Source organism: Guillardia theta (genome assembly GCF_000315625.1).
Source record: "Guillardia theta CCMP2712 unplaced genomic scaffold GUITHscaffold_162, whole genome shotgun sequence".
NCBI lineage: Eukaryota > Cryptophyceae > Pyrenomonadales > Geminigeraceae > Guillardia > Guillardia theta.
In genome coordinates, this window is record NW_005434513.1 from 71,482 (window position 1) to 86,105 (window position 14,624).

General features: G+C 55.3%; 1 protein-coding gene across 1 annotated transcript in view; it reads left to right on the forward strand.

Moving 5' to 3' along the window:
* GUITHDRAFT_147591 (hypothetical protein) overlaps positions 1-14,464 on the forward strand; it is a gene marked incomplete at both ends in the record, with an annotated part of 18,840 nt that extends 4,376 nt beyond the window's left edge. The window contains 25 exons of the mRNA XM_005820841.1: positions 351-414; positions 620-735; positions 1,150-1,242; positions 1,559-1,693; positions 1,984-2,022; positions 2,294-2,434; positions 2,722-2,815; positions 3,072-3,330; positions 3,478-4,117; positions 4,435-4,556; positions 4,697-8,852; positions 8,902-9,568; positions 9,997-10,055; positions 10,140-10,409; positions 10,506-10,702; positions 10,749-10,943; positions 11,051-12,085; positions 12,137-12,434; positions 12,476-12,700; positions 12,883-13,527; positions 13,590-13,642; positions 13,687-14,018; positions 14,066-14,255; positions 14,301-14,358; positions 14,408-14,464. Coding sequence (XP_005820898.1) covers positions 351-414; positions 620-735; positions 1,150-1,242; positions 1,559-1,693; positions 1,984-2,022; positions 2,294-2,434; positions 2,722-2,815; positions 3,072-3,330; positions 3,478-4,117; positions 4,435-4,556; positions 4,697-8,852; positions 8,902-9,568; positions 9,997-10,055; positions 10,140-10,409; positions 10,506-10,702; positions 10,749-10,943; positions 11,051-12,085; positions 12,137-12,434; positions 12,476-12,700; positions 12,883-13,527; positions 13,590-13,642; positions 13,687-14,018; positions 14,066-14,255; positions 14,301-14,358; positions 14,408-14,464 — 10,140 coding nt within the window. The remainder of the gene's footprint in view (positions 1-350; positions 415-619; positions 736-1,149; positions 1,243-1,558; positions 1,694-1,983; positions 2,023-2,293; positions 2,435-2,721; positions 2,816-3,071; positions 3,331-3,477; positions 4,118-4,434; positions 4,557-4,696; positions 8,853-8,901; positions 9,569-9,996; positions 10,056-10,139; positions 10,410-10,505; positions 10,703-10,748; positions 10,944-11,050; positions 12,086-12,136; positions 12,435-12,475; positions 12,701-12,882; positions 13,528-13,589; positions 13,643-13,686; positions 14,019-14,065; positions 14,256-14,300; positions 14,359-14,407) is intronic.
* Between the last annotated feature and the right edge of the window lie 160 nt (positions 14,465-14,624).

The following is a 14,624-nucleotide window of genomic DNA, read 5'->3' on the forward strand; positions in this document are numbered from 1 at the left end:
CTCAGTCATCGCCGACTCCAACTTCCTCCCCCTCCAGCCCACCATCCAAATCTCCGACGCGCGCGGCAACCGCGTCTCCTCCGACTGCTACACCTCCTCCTCCTCCTCCTCCTCCTCTCCTCCTCCTCCTCCTCCTCCTCCTCCTCCTCCCTCCTCCTCCTCCTCCTCCTCCTCCTCCTCCTCCTCCTCCTCCTCCTCCTCCTCCTCCCTGTCTTCCTTCCTTCTCGTTCCCTTGTTCTCCTTCCCCTTCCTTTCTCCTCCTTCCCTTCTCCGCTCACCTTCTCTTCTCTCTTCCTGCTTCTCTTCCCTTTCCCTTTCTTACGTCTTCTCCTTCCCTCATTCACCTTCAGGCGTTCTCAGTCAAGAAACCCGTCAGAGCGCTGGTCATCGCCCAACAGCCTGTGGCCGTCCAAGGTCAAACTCTCGAATTTGACTCCTTCGCTCCTACTGCCTCCCAATTTTCTCCTCGTATCATGAACTTTCAAGTTCCCTTCTTACATCGCCTCTTCCATGACTCGCCTCTCCTCCTACTCTCCTCTCCTCCTCTGTTCTCCTCTTTCCCCTTCTACTCTCTCCTCATCTCCTCCATCTCATCTCTGTGACTTGATCGTCGCCTCAGCCGGTCTTCCTCTCAAAGCTGCCAAGATCAACTGCAACGATGAGGATGGAAATCTCGTTGACCTCTCGCGTATCGCCGTCGATGCAAAGATTGAGCTGAACCCAGCCAACCTGCAGGTGCGATCTCATCCTGCTCCATCTCATGCTCCATCTCCTGCTCCATCTCCTGCTCCATCTCATGCTCAATCTCCTGCTCCATCTCCTGCTCCTCCTTCTGGTCCTCCTGCTTGTCCGCCTGCTCCTCCTCTAGCTCCTCCAGCTCCTACTCCTTCTTGCTTCTCCTTCTCTACCACCATCCCTTCCACAAGCAACTCCGTTTTCTATTGCTACATCTATTGTCTGGTCCTTCGCTCAGTGCCTTCCTCCTCCCTTATTCGTCTCCTCCTCCTCCTACTACTACTACTTCTCCTCCTCCTTCTTCTCCTCCTGCTTCTCCTCCTGCTTCTCCTCCTGCTTCTCCTCCTGCTTCTCCTCCTGCTTCTCATTCATCTTCTCCTTCTCTGTTTCTCTTTCTCCTCAACGACATTGCAGGAGCACGACCCGGGTCAGTCGGACCTCACAGGAACGTTGCAAGAGAGAGCTAATGGCGGGGTTGCGACTTTCAACAACCTCATACTGAACAAGGTAAGCGAGAGAGGACGAGGAGGAGGACGAGGAACAGGAGGAGGGAGGACGAGGACGAGGACGAGGACATGTTAAGGATCTATGGTGGATGAGTGGTGGGGGGAAGGACGAGGATGGAGAGGACGGGGAAGCAGAGGATTGAGACAAGGAGGAGAAGGAGGAGGAGATGGAAGGCAATAATAAAGAGAAGAATGAGCTGGAGGGAGAATGAAGGGGAGGGAGGAGGAGCAGGAGGAGGAGGGAGGAGGAGCAGAAGGAGGGAGGAGGAGGGAGGAGGAGGGAGGAGGAGGAGGAGGAGACTTACCAGGGTTTGCAGGCATCGCTGGGTCAGAATTTGACTCTTGTAGACTTCAAGATTTCATTTCAAGCTGCCGGAGCTTCAGTCTCCTCCCTTGCCTTCCAAGTGCTCCCAGGACCTTGGACCAAACTCTTCCTCCCCAAATTCGGACAGGTCCTCCCCCTCCTCCTCTTCCTCCCTCCTTCGTGATCATCCTCCTCCACCACTACCATCTCCTCCTCGTTCTCCTGTTTGTCCTCCTCCTGATCCTCCTGCTCCTCCTCCCTACCTTCGTTCCCTCCCCACGCTCTTGCTTCAGTTGTTTCACCTCCGCGTCTTCATTTCCTCCATCTTGTTCGTAGTCTTCCTCCCACATCTTGTCATTCTGGCTCAGCTCTGCTCTCTTTCTCTTCCTTCTCCTCGTCTCGTCTCTGCCCTGCTTGTTCCTTATGCAAGTTTTACAGCCCATCGGAGGAGAAGCGGGAAAAGTTTTAGTCCGGCAGGTGACCGCAGCACACAAAGAGGGGAGGTGGAAGGAGGGAGGAGATGGTGGCGGTAGAAGAAGGAGGAGGAAGAGGAGGAAAAGTTGTGGAAGCGAGAGATTGGAGGGAAAAAAGGAGGGGAAGAGGCGATAGGAAGGAGCGCAGGAGCGTTGGAAGAGAGGATGGGAGAACGCGAGGAAACGTAGAGAGGGAGGAGGAGGAAGAAGTAGAGGAGGAGGAGAAGAAGGAGGAGATGGAGGAGGAAGTGAAAGACTTGTGACTTTGGTGTTAGCCTATGGTTTATCTCGTGGATCAGTGGAACAACCGAGTCTGCGATGGCGCTTCTCTCGCTTGCCCAGCCAACGCGTCCGATGGGCTGCTGGTGTTTGTGACCCTTCAGGCGCCTGCTGCCGTGCAGGAAGCGAATTCATCGGTGAGGAGACTTAAGAGGAGAGGAGAGGAGAGGAGAGGAGAGGAGAGGAGAGGAGAGGAGAGGAGAGGAGAGGAGAGGAGAGGAGAGGAGAGGAGAGGAGAGGAGAGGAGAGGAGAGGAGAGGAGAAGAGAGGAGAGAGAGTTTAGGGGAGGGGAGGGAAGAGGACCAGAGCGGAAGGAAGGGAATGGAAGGGGATGGGAGAGAGGACGAGAGAGGAGGAGAGGAAGAAGAGTGAAGTGTAAAAGTTGATTGATCGGTGTCTTTGTCTTTGACTTTTTTTTTTGCAGCTTCTGCTTCAAGACAGCTGCGACCTAATCTGCGAGGGTCTGCGACCCATCAAATGTAGGAGTTGTCAATATCACAACGCGACCGTTAAAGCTGGTAAGTCCTCGTGTTGTTGTCAAACTCTCTGTCGTTTATATCCTTGCATTCATTTCTCCTCCCTTCTCTTCCCAGCTTCCTCTACCTTCCTCTGTCCCTTTACCTCTGCCTCCTCTATCCCACCTGCTAGCCTCTCCCTCGTCTCGTCTCTTGTTCTTCTCGTTCTTGTCCCTCTCCCTCTCCCTCTCCCTCTCCCTCTTCCTCTTCCTCTTCCTCTTCCTCTCACCTGCCCTACCTCCTCTCACCTTCCCTCCAGGCATCGCCAGCTTCACGGATCTTCGCATCGATCGAGCATGCGACGCAGCTTGCGGCGGCTTCTCCTTCACCTTTCAGGCGCAATCAGTGGCGGCCACTAGCGACATCTTCTTCATACGCAACTCAGCTCCAGACTATCCCGTCATGTTGACTACCATGGCAGTTGACAACCCTGCAGACCAGGCCCTCCTTGTTCAGCCTCAGGTCACAGTCAGAGATCGTTTCGGAAACGCAGTAGCGCAAGACATCATACCCAACAGGTCAAGTCCAACTCCTCCTTGCTCCCCCTTCCTCTTTGTACTTTCTCTCCCTTTGACCACCACTCTCTCGTCCGTCCTTGTCAATTTTGTTTTCTCCCCTCCCCTTTCCCTCCCCCTCCCCCTTCCCCCTTCCTCAACTCATCGCAGGACCGTCACAGCAACGCTCATCTCTAAGACCAGCATTCCCTCCTCTGGCACTCGCTGCGGCTTCTCCTTCACCTCCCTCGACGGCTCCTCCTCCATCCCCGTCAACGAGCAGGGCATCGGCGTCTTCACGGACCTGGCGATCAGGACGGCAGGAGCTGGGTTCAAGCTGGATTTTGCCTTCACGTCCTCCAAGGGTCTCATCCTTGTGAGTTCTTCGGACTTCAACGTGGTTCCAGGGCAGACAGTCTCCCTCTGCTCTCTTGCCTCCCCCTCCGGCTGCTCCTCCAGAGCTGCCTGCTCCTTCTTCTCTCGTATCGCCTGCGTCGACCAGTACGGCAACGTCAACCAGCAGTGCCAGTCGGGGGTGGGTAAGACCGCGCTTATCGCCCCACCACAGGACAGGATTGACTACCAGTACCTCGACTGCGGGGCAGGAATATGCGTCAAGCTCGTTGCTCCCTCCTCCACCTCTCTCTCCCTCGCTCGCACGTGGACGAACTTCGTCGATTGCTCGCAGCGTCGGTGTGAAGAAGAGCCAGTAGCGGGAGTAGCTACTTTCACTCAGTTGTACTTCAAAGTGCCTTCGGCGCAGTACAAACTTCGCTTTTACATGTACCGAGTGAACGAGTTTCTTCAGAAGGTATGATAATTATGATGATCATAATCATGATCATGATGATAGTGGTGGTGGTGGTGGTGGTGATGGTGATGATGATGATGATGATGATTTTTCATGGAAACGATAGAGATGATGATGATGATGATGATAAAGATGCGAATGATGTGGAAGATGCAAAGGATTGGTCGTCTTTGTGGAGGAAGGAAAGGAGAAGTACCATGGATGATGACGAAGAAGTTTTCTGAGGGTTCTTGTGAATGAATTGTTCATGCGATCAACGAGCAGAATAGATTTCTTGTTTGTTCAAAAAGCTTGACAGTTGTTGTTCCTGCGTCCAGGTGTCAACTTGGAGTGTTTTGACGGAACCCTTCACTATCCTTCCTCTTCCTCCTCGGCTCACCTCAGCGTTCTTCTCGGCCTCTTTCAGCCAGCTTGTTATCTACTTTGACAAGCCAACCAAGTAATCTTCAACTTTCGCTCTCCTCAATTCTCCTCCCTCCCTCTTTCTTTCACCTCATCCCGATCACATCTTTTTCTCATCATTGCCTCCCGTCTTCTTTCACTCTGCCTTTGTTGTTCTTCACTCACCTTCTACTTCAGCATGAACAACTCCCCCGGCACAGCTCTCGCCCTTCCCTGCACGAACCTACTGGACCCGAAAGTTATCAGCCAGCTGGGCTCGAACCCGAGCTGCACCTGGTTGGACCCATACAGCATACAGGTGACGATGGGGCTGGGGGCGACGATCAGCATGGAGACGCAGATCTTGCTGGGGACCAGCTCGAACGTTACCTTCTCTTTCTCCTACAACGGCTCCCTCCTCACATCTCTGCCAGCCACGACCTCCAAGACCTTCATCATCGACGGCAGCTCTCTTCCCACCATCTTCCCAGCTTCTCCTCCATCTCTTCCTTCCCCCACCCCCATCGTCGTCAGCCCTCAGCTGCTGGGTGCTTGTGACCCGGTGCGCATGGACGCGAGTTTGAGCTATGGAAGGGCCAGCAGGAGCTTCACGCAGTTGGACTGGGCGCTGGACTTCAGCTCCTCGCTGCTCCAGGACGGCATTCTGACAGCTGGGAACGTGCCCTCATTCAGCAAACGGTCTATTCACTTCTCCTCCCTCCTTCCCGGCGACCGCAGCACCGTCACGGTCTCGCTGCAGCCCAACATTCCCCTCCTACCCGGCACCAACATCACCATCCACGGCCTCCCCGGATATTCGTCGCAGCCTCAAGCGTGCGGAACGCTGAGCGGAGCTGTAGAAGGTAGCGCGTGCACGTTGGGGCTGGACGCGAGTTTGACCTGCCACAACACGAGCATCACAGGGAAGGACGCAGACCTGTTCGCCGGCGGAGGAGGAAACTTGTCGTTTGCAGAATGGGTGGACGAGGGGCTGAGACGCGGGAACCTGGTGATGAAGATGGGAGAAGGAAAGTTCATGTCAGAAGAGACGATCTCTGTGTTTTCCTTCGAGCTCGTCCTCCCGACTCTTGACGTCTCTTCCTGGATCACCGACGGCCAGCTTGTCTCATCAACGTCTCCCTACCCTCTTGCCATCTCCACAGACTCGCAGATTGGACGGATCGCCATGCAAAGCGCCTCTTCCGACATCATCCCAGCTACTTTCCTGCTCGACCGGCGGCCACCCGACCTGGTACGAGGAAGCATCGCTCAGTCTTCCTCCGCCAACTCTGCTCTTAACTTCATCACCTTCTCCTTCTCGCTCTCGCTCTCCCTCGGCCCTGGGAGTCTCGTCAAGCTGAGCGGGCTGCTGGGCTCGCGCACCAAGAGCGGGAGAGTCTGCCCGGTGACTGAGACCGCGTCTTCCCAGCTCACCTGCGAGCTTTGTGCTGAACAGCTAGAGCTGGGAAAGGCAACTTTCGATCAAGCTAAGGGCGAGCTCACATTCCAAGTGGGAGGAGACAAAAAGTTGGAGGCCGGCGCCTCTTACGCCCTCCAGTTTCCCCTGCTCAACCCCAGCAGCAGGCAGACAGCGAACTCTACAGTCCTCGTACAGTTTGTGGCAGGTGGGGTGACCGGCTCAAAATTCATCGTGGCTGGAAAGGTGCTGGAGGGAGGAGAGGCACCATCCTTCCTCTTCCTCTTCGCCTCACAGTCAAACAACTTCCTCCATCTCCACAACCTGCTGGAGATCAGCTTCGCTCTCAACGTTCCCCTCCTCGACGGCACCGTCCTCCTCCTGGACCTCTTGGACTCTCGCGTGATGCTCAACGTGTCTGAGATGCAGCAGATGGCAGGCAACAGCAGCAGTTGCGTCCTCCTCAACTCCACAACTGGCTCCGTCCTCGAGTTTCTTGTAGCTGAGAACTGCACGATCGTAGCTGGGCAGCGGCTAGAGGTCAAACTTCTCGTGAAGAATGACGTTGCAACGATGCCTTCAGCGTCGCTGTCAATGTCTGCGAGCTCTGGAGTCTGTCGCTCCTGCTCGCTCTCCTGCGACTGCAACTCCATCCAGCCCTTCGACTTCAAGACACAGGTGACGCCGCTGGTAGGAGCTGTGATGAGGGATGTACGGGAGATCGTGTTCAACATGGCCAAGGTGGTAGAGAACAACACGCTGATGCTGCAGGAGAACTTTCTCACTGTCAACTTCAGCGTCAACGCACAGATATCAGCCGGTTCAAACATCACCATCATTGGTATCGCGGGTGCATCCACCGATCTTATGTCCCCAACTTGTGAGAGCGGGACTGAGGAGTCATGTTGGGTAGACGTTACAGTCTTTGACGAGTTTGACCGTCCCAACGTCCTTGTCAGCGGCTTCTCAGCCCGTTTCCACCCTCTTGATGGCAACTTGACGCTCTCGCTCAACCGGACCCTTCCAACTGATCAGACCATCACCATCAGATTTGCCGTCGTCAACGGTCGTGTCAATCAAAATGCTCAACTTGTCGTCTTGGGCGAGCTGGTCGTTGACATCTGCCAGGGAAAGCTCAGCTGCAGTGAGACGATTGACATGATCAGCACCGTCGAAGTTTCTCGCGAAGTTGACGGGCAGGTCTTGCGGATGCAGGGAGCAGCTCAGATCTCCTCCTTCTCCCTCCACCAGTCCTCCTTCGCCTTCAGCGCTCCCAACATCATCACTGTCACGCTCTCCACCAACTTCGCGCTCGTGGGGGGTCAAACGGTCCTGACAGTCTCCGGGTTCGGGCAGATGACGTCACCGTCCTCGGCCCCATGCGAGATCGTCAACGATACCAAGAAGCTGACGGAGCAGACTGGGAAGATCCTAGTAGCCAACGAGCTTCCAAGCCCCTCCATATTCTTCTCCTCGTCTTCCTCCTCCGAGTGCAAGTGGGAGCAGTCCCAGCTGACTCTCAACTTCACCGTCCCCGAGGACTTCCTTGCAGGTTGGAATCTTGTCTTCCATTTCCTCCTCTTCAACTCTGGGACCTCTCGCAGCCCGTCCACCCCCCAGCTCTCGCTGACCAGCGGCGACATCACCATCTCCTCGTTCGCCGCCGCCTCTCAATTTCTCGGAGGGTACGACAACCCCAAGTTCCTCAACGCGTCGGTGGATGCACTCGAGCTCATCTACGGCGGATTTTCTCTGCTCTCCATCTCCTTCGACACCAACATCCTCCTTCTCTCCGACCCAACCCCGGCTCGCGTCACCATTGCTGGTCTTGCGGGCTTCTCCTCCTCCTCCTCCTCCCTCGCTCTCTCCGGCTCAAGCCCTTTCTTGTCATCTTACACGGGCGCGGCGGAGTGGGACGAGCAGCAGAAGGAGGTAGTGCTCAAGGGAGGGACGGTGGGGACGAGCGTCTCTTTCCAGCTGTACCTGCGGCTGCAGAGCTACCAGGTAGCGGGAGCGAACGCGTGGGACAGCATCAGCATCGTTGCCTCGTGCAACTACGCGACTCTCCCCTCCTTTCCCGTCAAGTTCGTGCGACCCAAGACCTTTGTAGCTCAGGCCCAGCTGGTGAGGGCAGCGGTGGCGGAGGCGAATCAGATTCAAGGGCTGACCAACAGGATCACGTTGCGACTGACTTCTAACGTCGCTGTCTATCCTCTCTCTCAGATTGTAGTCTCTGGTCTCCTTGGCTCCTCCTCCCCCTCTAACCAGCAGCTCCCGCTGTACGGGGAGGATGCAAAGGTGTTCGGAAACGCAGGGAGCTGGGAACAAGGAGGAGGAACGTTGACCTTGACTGTATCTGCGGGGGTGACGGTTGAAAGCAACTTTGAGCTTGTCGTCTCCTTCGATCTTGTCAATTCCATGCAGCCCAGCGCTGGCTCTGCTCCTACCGCTCAGCTTCTCCTCCGCTCCCCTCCTGAATCCCTCGACACTCAGGTAATCTCAACAACTTCCGTCCTGTGTGAGGGGCCGAAGATCTTGACCGCGTCAATCTCGGCGACGTTTGCGAGGAAGGAGGTAGCGGAGAGCAACGCAGTCAACAACGCCTTCAACACCATCACAGTCACCATGATGCTCAACAGACCGGCTGCGACCAACTCGATCTTTCAGTTCGACGGCCTAGCGAGTCAAACGGCGTCAGGGAACCTTGTGCTGACAGGCAAGAGCGGGGGACTGTTCGGAGGGACAGGAGTGTGGAGCAGGGAGGGGTCGTCGATGAACGTGACCCTCACGTCTGACATCTCTGAATTCCTTCTCATCGTGTTCTCCTTCTCCATGAAGAACGTCGACTGCCTGTCAAACTGCACCAGCCGTTCGATCTTCCTGTCGCTGATAGTGGACGGAATGAGAATCATCGACAGAAGCGAGGTCGTTGGCAAGGTAAGTGTCAGCAAGCTGACTAGTCTCGCGTTCATGACTGTCTCTGTAGGTGTTGGGGGCAGGCAGGAAGCTTTCATGGAGAAACAAGCTGATATCTCAGACCTCGTCGGTCGCCAACAACTACAACAAGTTATCTTTCACTCTCTCTCCTTCGGCTCCCATCTTCGGCGGGTCCTCCATCACCATCACTGGGCTGCAATCTGTTCAAGTTCGCCCCTGCAGCCTCTGCTCTCTGACCGACCAGGAGCTCATCGCTGGCCTCGGCTGCTCCCCAGCTTGCAAAAATTGCAGCCTGACGGACAAGAAGCGCTGCCTGCCGATCTTCTTGGAGGACGGCATTACACCCAACGTCAAGTTCGTCGACGCTCTTGCCACCTGGTCCCCCGACTTCTCGAGCGTCTCCTTCACGCTCGCGGCGGGGAGCTCCATGACGGAGTTTGACGATACGACCCTCTACGTCGTCGTCAAGAACTCTGCGACAAAGCAGACGCGCGCCGAGTGCTCGTCGATGACATGGCGAGAGGATGCGAGGACGGGCCGGTGTTTGACCGCTCTGACTGGGCATGCGACACTATGCGATAACGGCAACACCCTGACCGCCTGCTCCTCTCCCGCTCCCATCGCCACCATCCTTGCGGACGAGGCCCTCAACCGAACCCTCCTGCCCGGGTCCATCGACCCCTGCGAGATCTGCATCCGCCCTCTTCTTCTTGCAGGTGTGTAACAAGGGGAGAAGAAGTCAATGATGGAGATGATGGTGATGGTGATGATGATGATGATGGAGATGATGATGATGATGATGATGATGATGATAATTATGATGATGATGATAGAAGGTGATGATGACAGGAGAATCAACAATGTTGTGAGGGTGAGGATGAGAATGAGGGCTGGGAAATGAATTGAGTGAGATGTACTCCACGATTGTCTTGTCATGATGCTGCTGATCATGAGAATAACATGAAGCCTTCATATCATATCCTTCATATCATATTATCCTCGTGATCAGCAGTATCAATATGCTCGTGATCAGCAACATCTAGCAAAAGAAGGAGAAGAGGGATTGAATGAGGAGGAGAATAACGACTGAAATATCAGACATCGTTTTACTTGAAATATTTGTTGTCTGACAAACACCTGACAGCGGTCAATAACGCCTTGTCATTGAAGAAGACATTGAAAATCGACGGTCTTGTCTTGACGGTGTCAAACTCATCACAGACAGAGACTCTACCAGCTGTAATTTCATGTGCCTGCTGACAACCAGACGGCTGACAGTGTGTCCAGGGCAACTATACCTTCTCACTGACCCTCGTCAACTGGCTAAGGTTGCAGACGGTGGGATCAGTAGCGATACAGAAGATTGACGATTTCATTCCTCTCCTCTACGTCGTCAACATGCCAAGCATCGTTACCACCAGAGACAAGTCTCTTGAGCTTGAAGCCAACGCCTCTGCCTCCTCCTGTTTGACTGCCTCCTCCTCCTCTTCCTCCTCCCTTGCTTCCTCCATGCAGTACATGTGGCGGGTGATGTGCCTTCGAGGAAGCTGCATGCAGGTAGCTCCTTCAGTTCTGCTGGATGATATAGAGAACGCTTTCTGAGCGTCTCTGTCGAGCTGAGCTTGAGCTGGACGTGCCTGACTAGCCTTGCAGGACATGATTTTGACTCAGAGTATCTTTCAGCCGATGACGTCAGCGACGAGATTCCTGCGCGTCAAGGCCAACAGTCTGAGCGTCGGCGGGACGTACCGGTTCACGTCAACAGCCACATTCAACGGAAAGTCATCGAACGCGTCAGTTGATGTTTTCGTCACTCCTCGCAATTTGGTTCCCTTCATCTCTGGCATCAGGTAAGCGGCACAAGCTTCAATCCTCCTCCTCCTCACTCTCTCGCAGTTCGGATGGTGTCGTCGGCAACGCGAGTGCGATCGCCATCAGCGGCATCAACACTTGGGACCCTGACGAGGCGACGACGAAGTTGACAGCAGGAGGAGGAGGCTTCGTTTTCTCGTGGAGCCTCTTTCAAGTTGACATCTCTCCTGAGTTTGTCAACGGCGACTGGAAGCAGCCGGTGGAAATCTTGACCGACAGGTCTCTTGCTGCTGCTGCTCCCTCCTGCTTCCCTTCCCTTCAACTTCTTCATCCCCCTCCTTCATCTCCTCCTGCTTCTGCTTCTGCTCTTGCTCACCTCGTTGCAGATCTTCTGCCTTATCGGTCAGTTCCGACAAAGTCTCGGCAAGCATAGCAGGATCAGCTTTGCAGGCAGGCAGGCGCTACAGAGTCGCCATGACTGTCACGCGCGACAGCTCGCGATTGACGTCAAACTTGCCATCGCTTCTCAGCTCTGACATTCTCCACCTCTTTACCACCAAGGCAAACACGACAAAGGACTTCACGTATCAGATTGGAAGCTACGTCAACGTTGACATTTTCCCGTGCGAGACTGACAAGCCTTTCTCAACGCAACTCTGCTCGGCGAGAACCCAGAAGTTTTTGCTGGCCTCGAGCAAGACCGTTCTCTTTGCCTCCAACAACGCGGCCGACGCATCCAAGCTGAACTTCGAGTGGAGCATCGAGAGTTCAGCCGACAGCCAGCTGGTCAGTCAGCCACACGTGTCTCGAACTTTCTCTGAGCGTTGGGTGCAGGCAAACTTGTCACAGGTGTCGCTTAAAGTCTTGTCGGGTCAAATTCTCTCAATCCAGCCCGGCGTCTTTGTCCCCGGCAGGACCGTCAAGTTCAGAGTCTCTATCTTTGACTCGTCCTCCTCCTCCCTACGCGGCGCTGCCGTCCTGTCGCTCTTCGTCCGCAGCCCTCCCAGGGGGGGGAACTTCAGCATCGAGCCCAGCAACGGCGAGGCTCTGACTACTACTTTCTCCTTCCTCGCTGACGGCTGGACGACCGAAGTCGATAGCCTGCCTCTCACCTACTCGTTCTACTTTCTCTCGCAGGTGGAGGGGGCGAGCATGGAGGTCGAGGTGGGAAAAGGAGAGCAGTACGTGCAGACTTCAATCCTCCCTAGCGGAAGCGCGGCCAGCAACTGGCAGGTCACGGTCGGGGTGTACATCTATGATGTCTACCTGGCGTTCAGCTCGGCAAAGACAACCGTAAAAGTGACAGAAGCGATCGCTGTCAAGTCCGTGCTCGACCTGACTGCCCTCATCTCCTCGGTCGACAGCCTCCTCGAGTCTGAGGTATCCAGCAAGATAGCAGACAAGGACATCGCAGGAGCCCAGTGAGTTCCCAGCTGCTGCTGTGTCCCGCTCAGTTGACGCCGGTGGTTCAGGTCGATGCTTGCAGTCGCTGCCAACGTCATTTCATCGCAGACATTCTGTAAGGGCGTCCAGGCGGCTGCTGCTGAATGCGCCGGCGCCATCGCGTCAAAGTCATCTCTGCGCTTTCGAATCCTCCTGAAACTGTCGGAAGCGAACTTGACGCAGCCCCCGACCCTCGCGACTCTCGCAAGTCAGTCAGTCGCTTTCTCGCTGATCTGCAGCGACCCGGTCGAGATCGACACGAACCTGCAGCGGTACAGCATCTCCTTTCTCAACCTCGCCATCGGATGCTACCAGACTTACCCCCAGGTGACTTGGCTCCTCCTCTCGCTCCCTCTTACTGCCCTCAGATGATCCTTGGACCGGTCTCTGACCGACTGGTGGGCACCATAAACGTGGTCCTGCGCACGTACTCCTCCAGCGGTTTGACATCGCGAGGGACCTGGAAGAGCAACACGATGGCAGCGAGAGGTCAGCTGAGAGCACTCACGAGCGATCAGAACTATCAGAAGATGGCGCTGAACATCCTCTCGTCCATCTCGTCGCTGGCAGCGAGAGGTCTTCTGGTTGGCGAGGTGAAAAACTTTCAACGGCTTGTCAATTGTCTCCTTGTTGCGTCCGTGACTTGCGTTCAAAACTACTTGTCCTTTTCTTCTATTTTCACTTTCTTGTCTCTATTCCCCTGCCTCCATCCCCCCCGTGCATTCTTGTTTGTTTGTTGTCTCCTGCGCCTGTACTATTTGACAACTTTCTGCAGCCTCCTCTCCAGATGAACATGTCGGAGTTCACCTTGTCAACTTGGGCTGTCAACAAAAACTCACTCAACGACTTCGAAGTCTCCAACGGCCTCACGTCAGCTGCTGTTTACGCCAGTCAGATCCGAAGCTTGGTGCCAGACGTCGTAGAGGTTATGGTCGTCTTCTGGAACCAGACGGCGAAGCTCCTGCAGGTGGGTCTTGACGGCTCTTCATCAGTCGAGCCTATCTTGGGGGGGATGTTCACCCTCGAGCTGCGAGCATCAGGAGCGATCGATCCTCTCCCGATCTCCGACGCAACGCACGAGCTGCTTCGACTCTCGCAGGACCTCAAGCAAGTCTACCAAGCCAACCCTGCCATGACAGTCGTCGGCGCATCATTTGACTTTGACAAGTGGAAGTGGAGCATGTCAGGCATCGTCGAGCGAAGTTTCCAGAGCTCGACGTTTGTGTTTGCCAGCAGCCATCTCTCCTACTTCGCTGCACTTCATGTCAAAGTTGGTTGCGACGGCGTTCCTCTCAGCCCGTTGGCGTTGGACGCCTGCGGAGTTTGCAACGGAGGAAACCAGTCTTGCTCGGGTTGCGATGGGATCCCGAACACAGGCCGAGACAAGACCTGCAGTGGACACGGGCAGTGCGGCGAGCTGGTGAGGGGGAAGAGAGGTGAGGTTGTGAGGTGAGGTTTGTGCGACAGGAATGTTCTTGTCAGACAAGATGGTTTGGAGTTCTATGCCAGAACTACTGCACTGAAGGCCTCACCTGGTACATTCGCTTCTCTCTTCTCACCTCTGTCTGAACTGTCTCAGCTCTGGCCATGGCATCTGTGACTCGCTCCTCGGCAATCCCTGCGTGTGCGACAAGGGATGGCAGAGCGACGCGACGAGCGCGACCTCGTTGCGCTACTGCAGCATCCCGGTGACCCAATCGCGGCCGGGCAGCTCGAGCAGTCTGCCGATGAAGCTGTGGGAGATGGTAGTCATCATCGTGTGCTGTGCCTTTGTTGTGTTCGTGACCTGCCTGGTTGTCATCGTCCGCTTGTGCAAGTCAAGCATGAGCATGGAGAAAATGCGCGACTCCCTCGTCGTTGTCAACGATCCCTTTGACCTCCCTGTCGATCAGCCCCAGCTCTCGCCAAGCGGTAGCCTTCACTCCTCCTCCTCCTGCTTCTTGACGTTTCCGTTGCAGAGGTCAAAGACTCGCTCGTCGACATGCGGAACATGTTTGCCGAGGAGCCGCCGGCCTATCACGCTGATCTTGTCTATGGCACGCTGGTTCCCGCCAAACCGGAGCCTGTGGTGGTGTACGAAGAGGAGGAGGAGGAGGAGGACATGAACGGGGGGGGCGAGTACAACGAAGCGAGTCAGCTGGTCATGTGGTAAGCAAGCTGATGCCTCTGCGGCTCTCCATGACATTCGCGCAGGCACCAGGACGACAGTCAAAGTTCCTCAGTCAACTCAACCGACGATGCCTTTGATAAGGTCCCTCCTGCTGCGGTTCTGCTGGGGGTATCATTGACTATGCTTGCAGGACTTCTTCAACGTTGGCACGTTCTTCTCCAAGATTTACTCCACAAACGGCACTTGAACATCAGCGATTCTGAAGGATCTTGCAGTTTTGTTGTACATTTCATTCCCTTGTAAATGAGTTCTACCAAGCCTGTCGTCCAACAGAGCATTGGCAACGTCCCCCACCAAACCTTCAGCTGACTCCAAGCCTCAATCTGCTTGCTTGCAGTGATAGCACG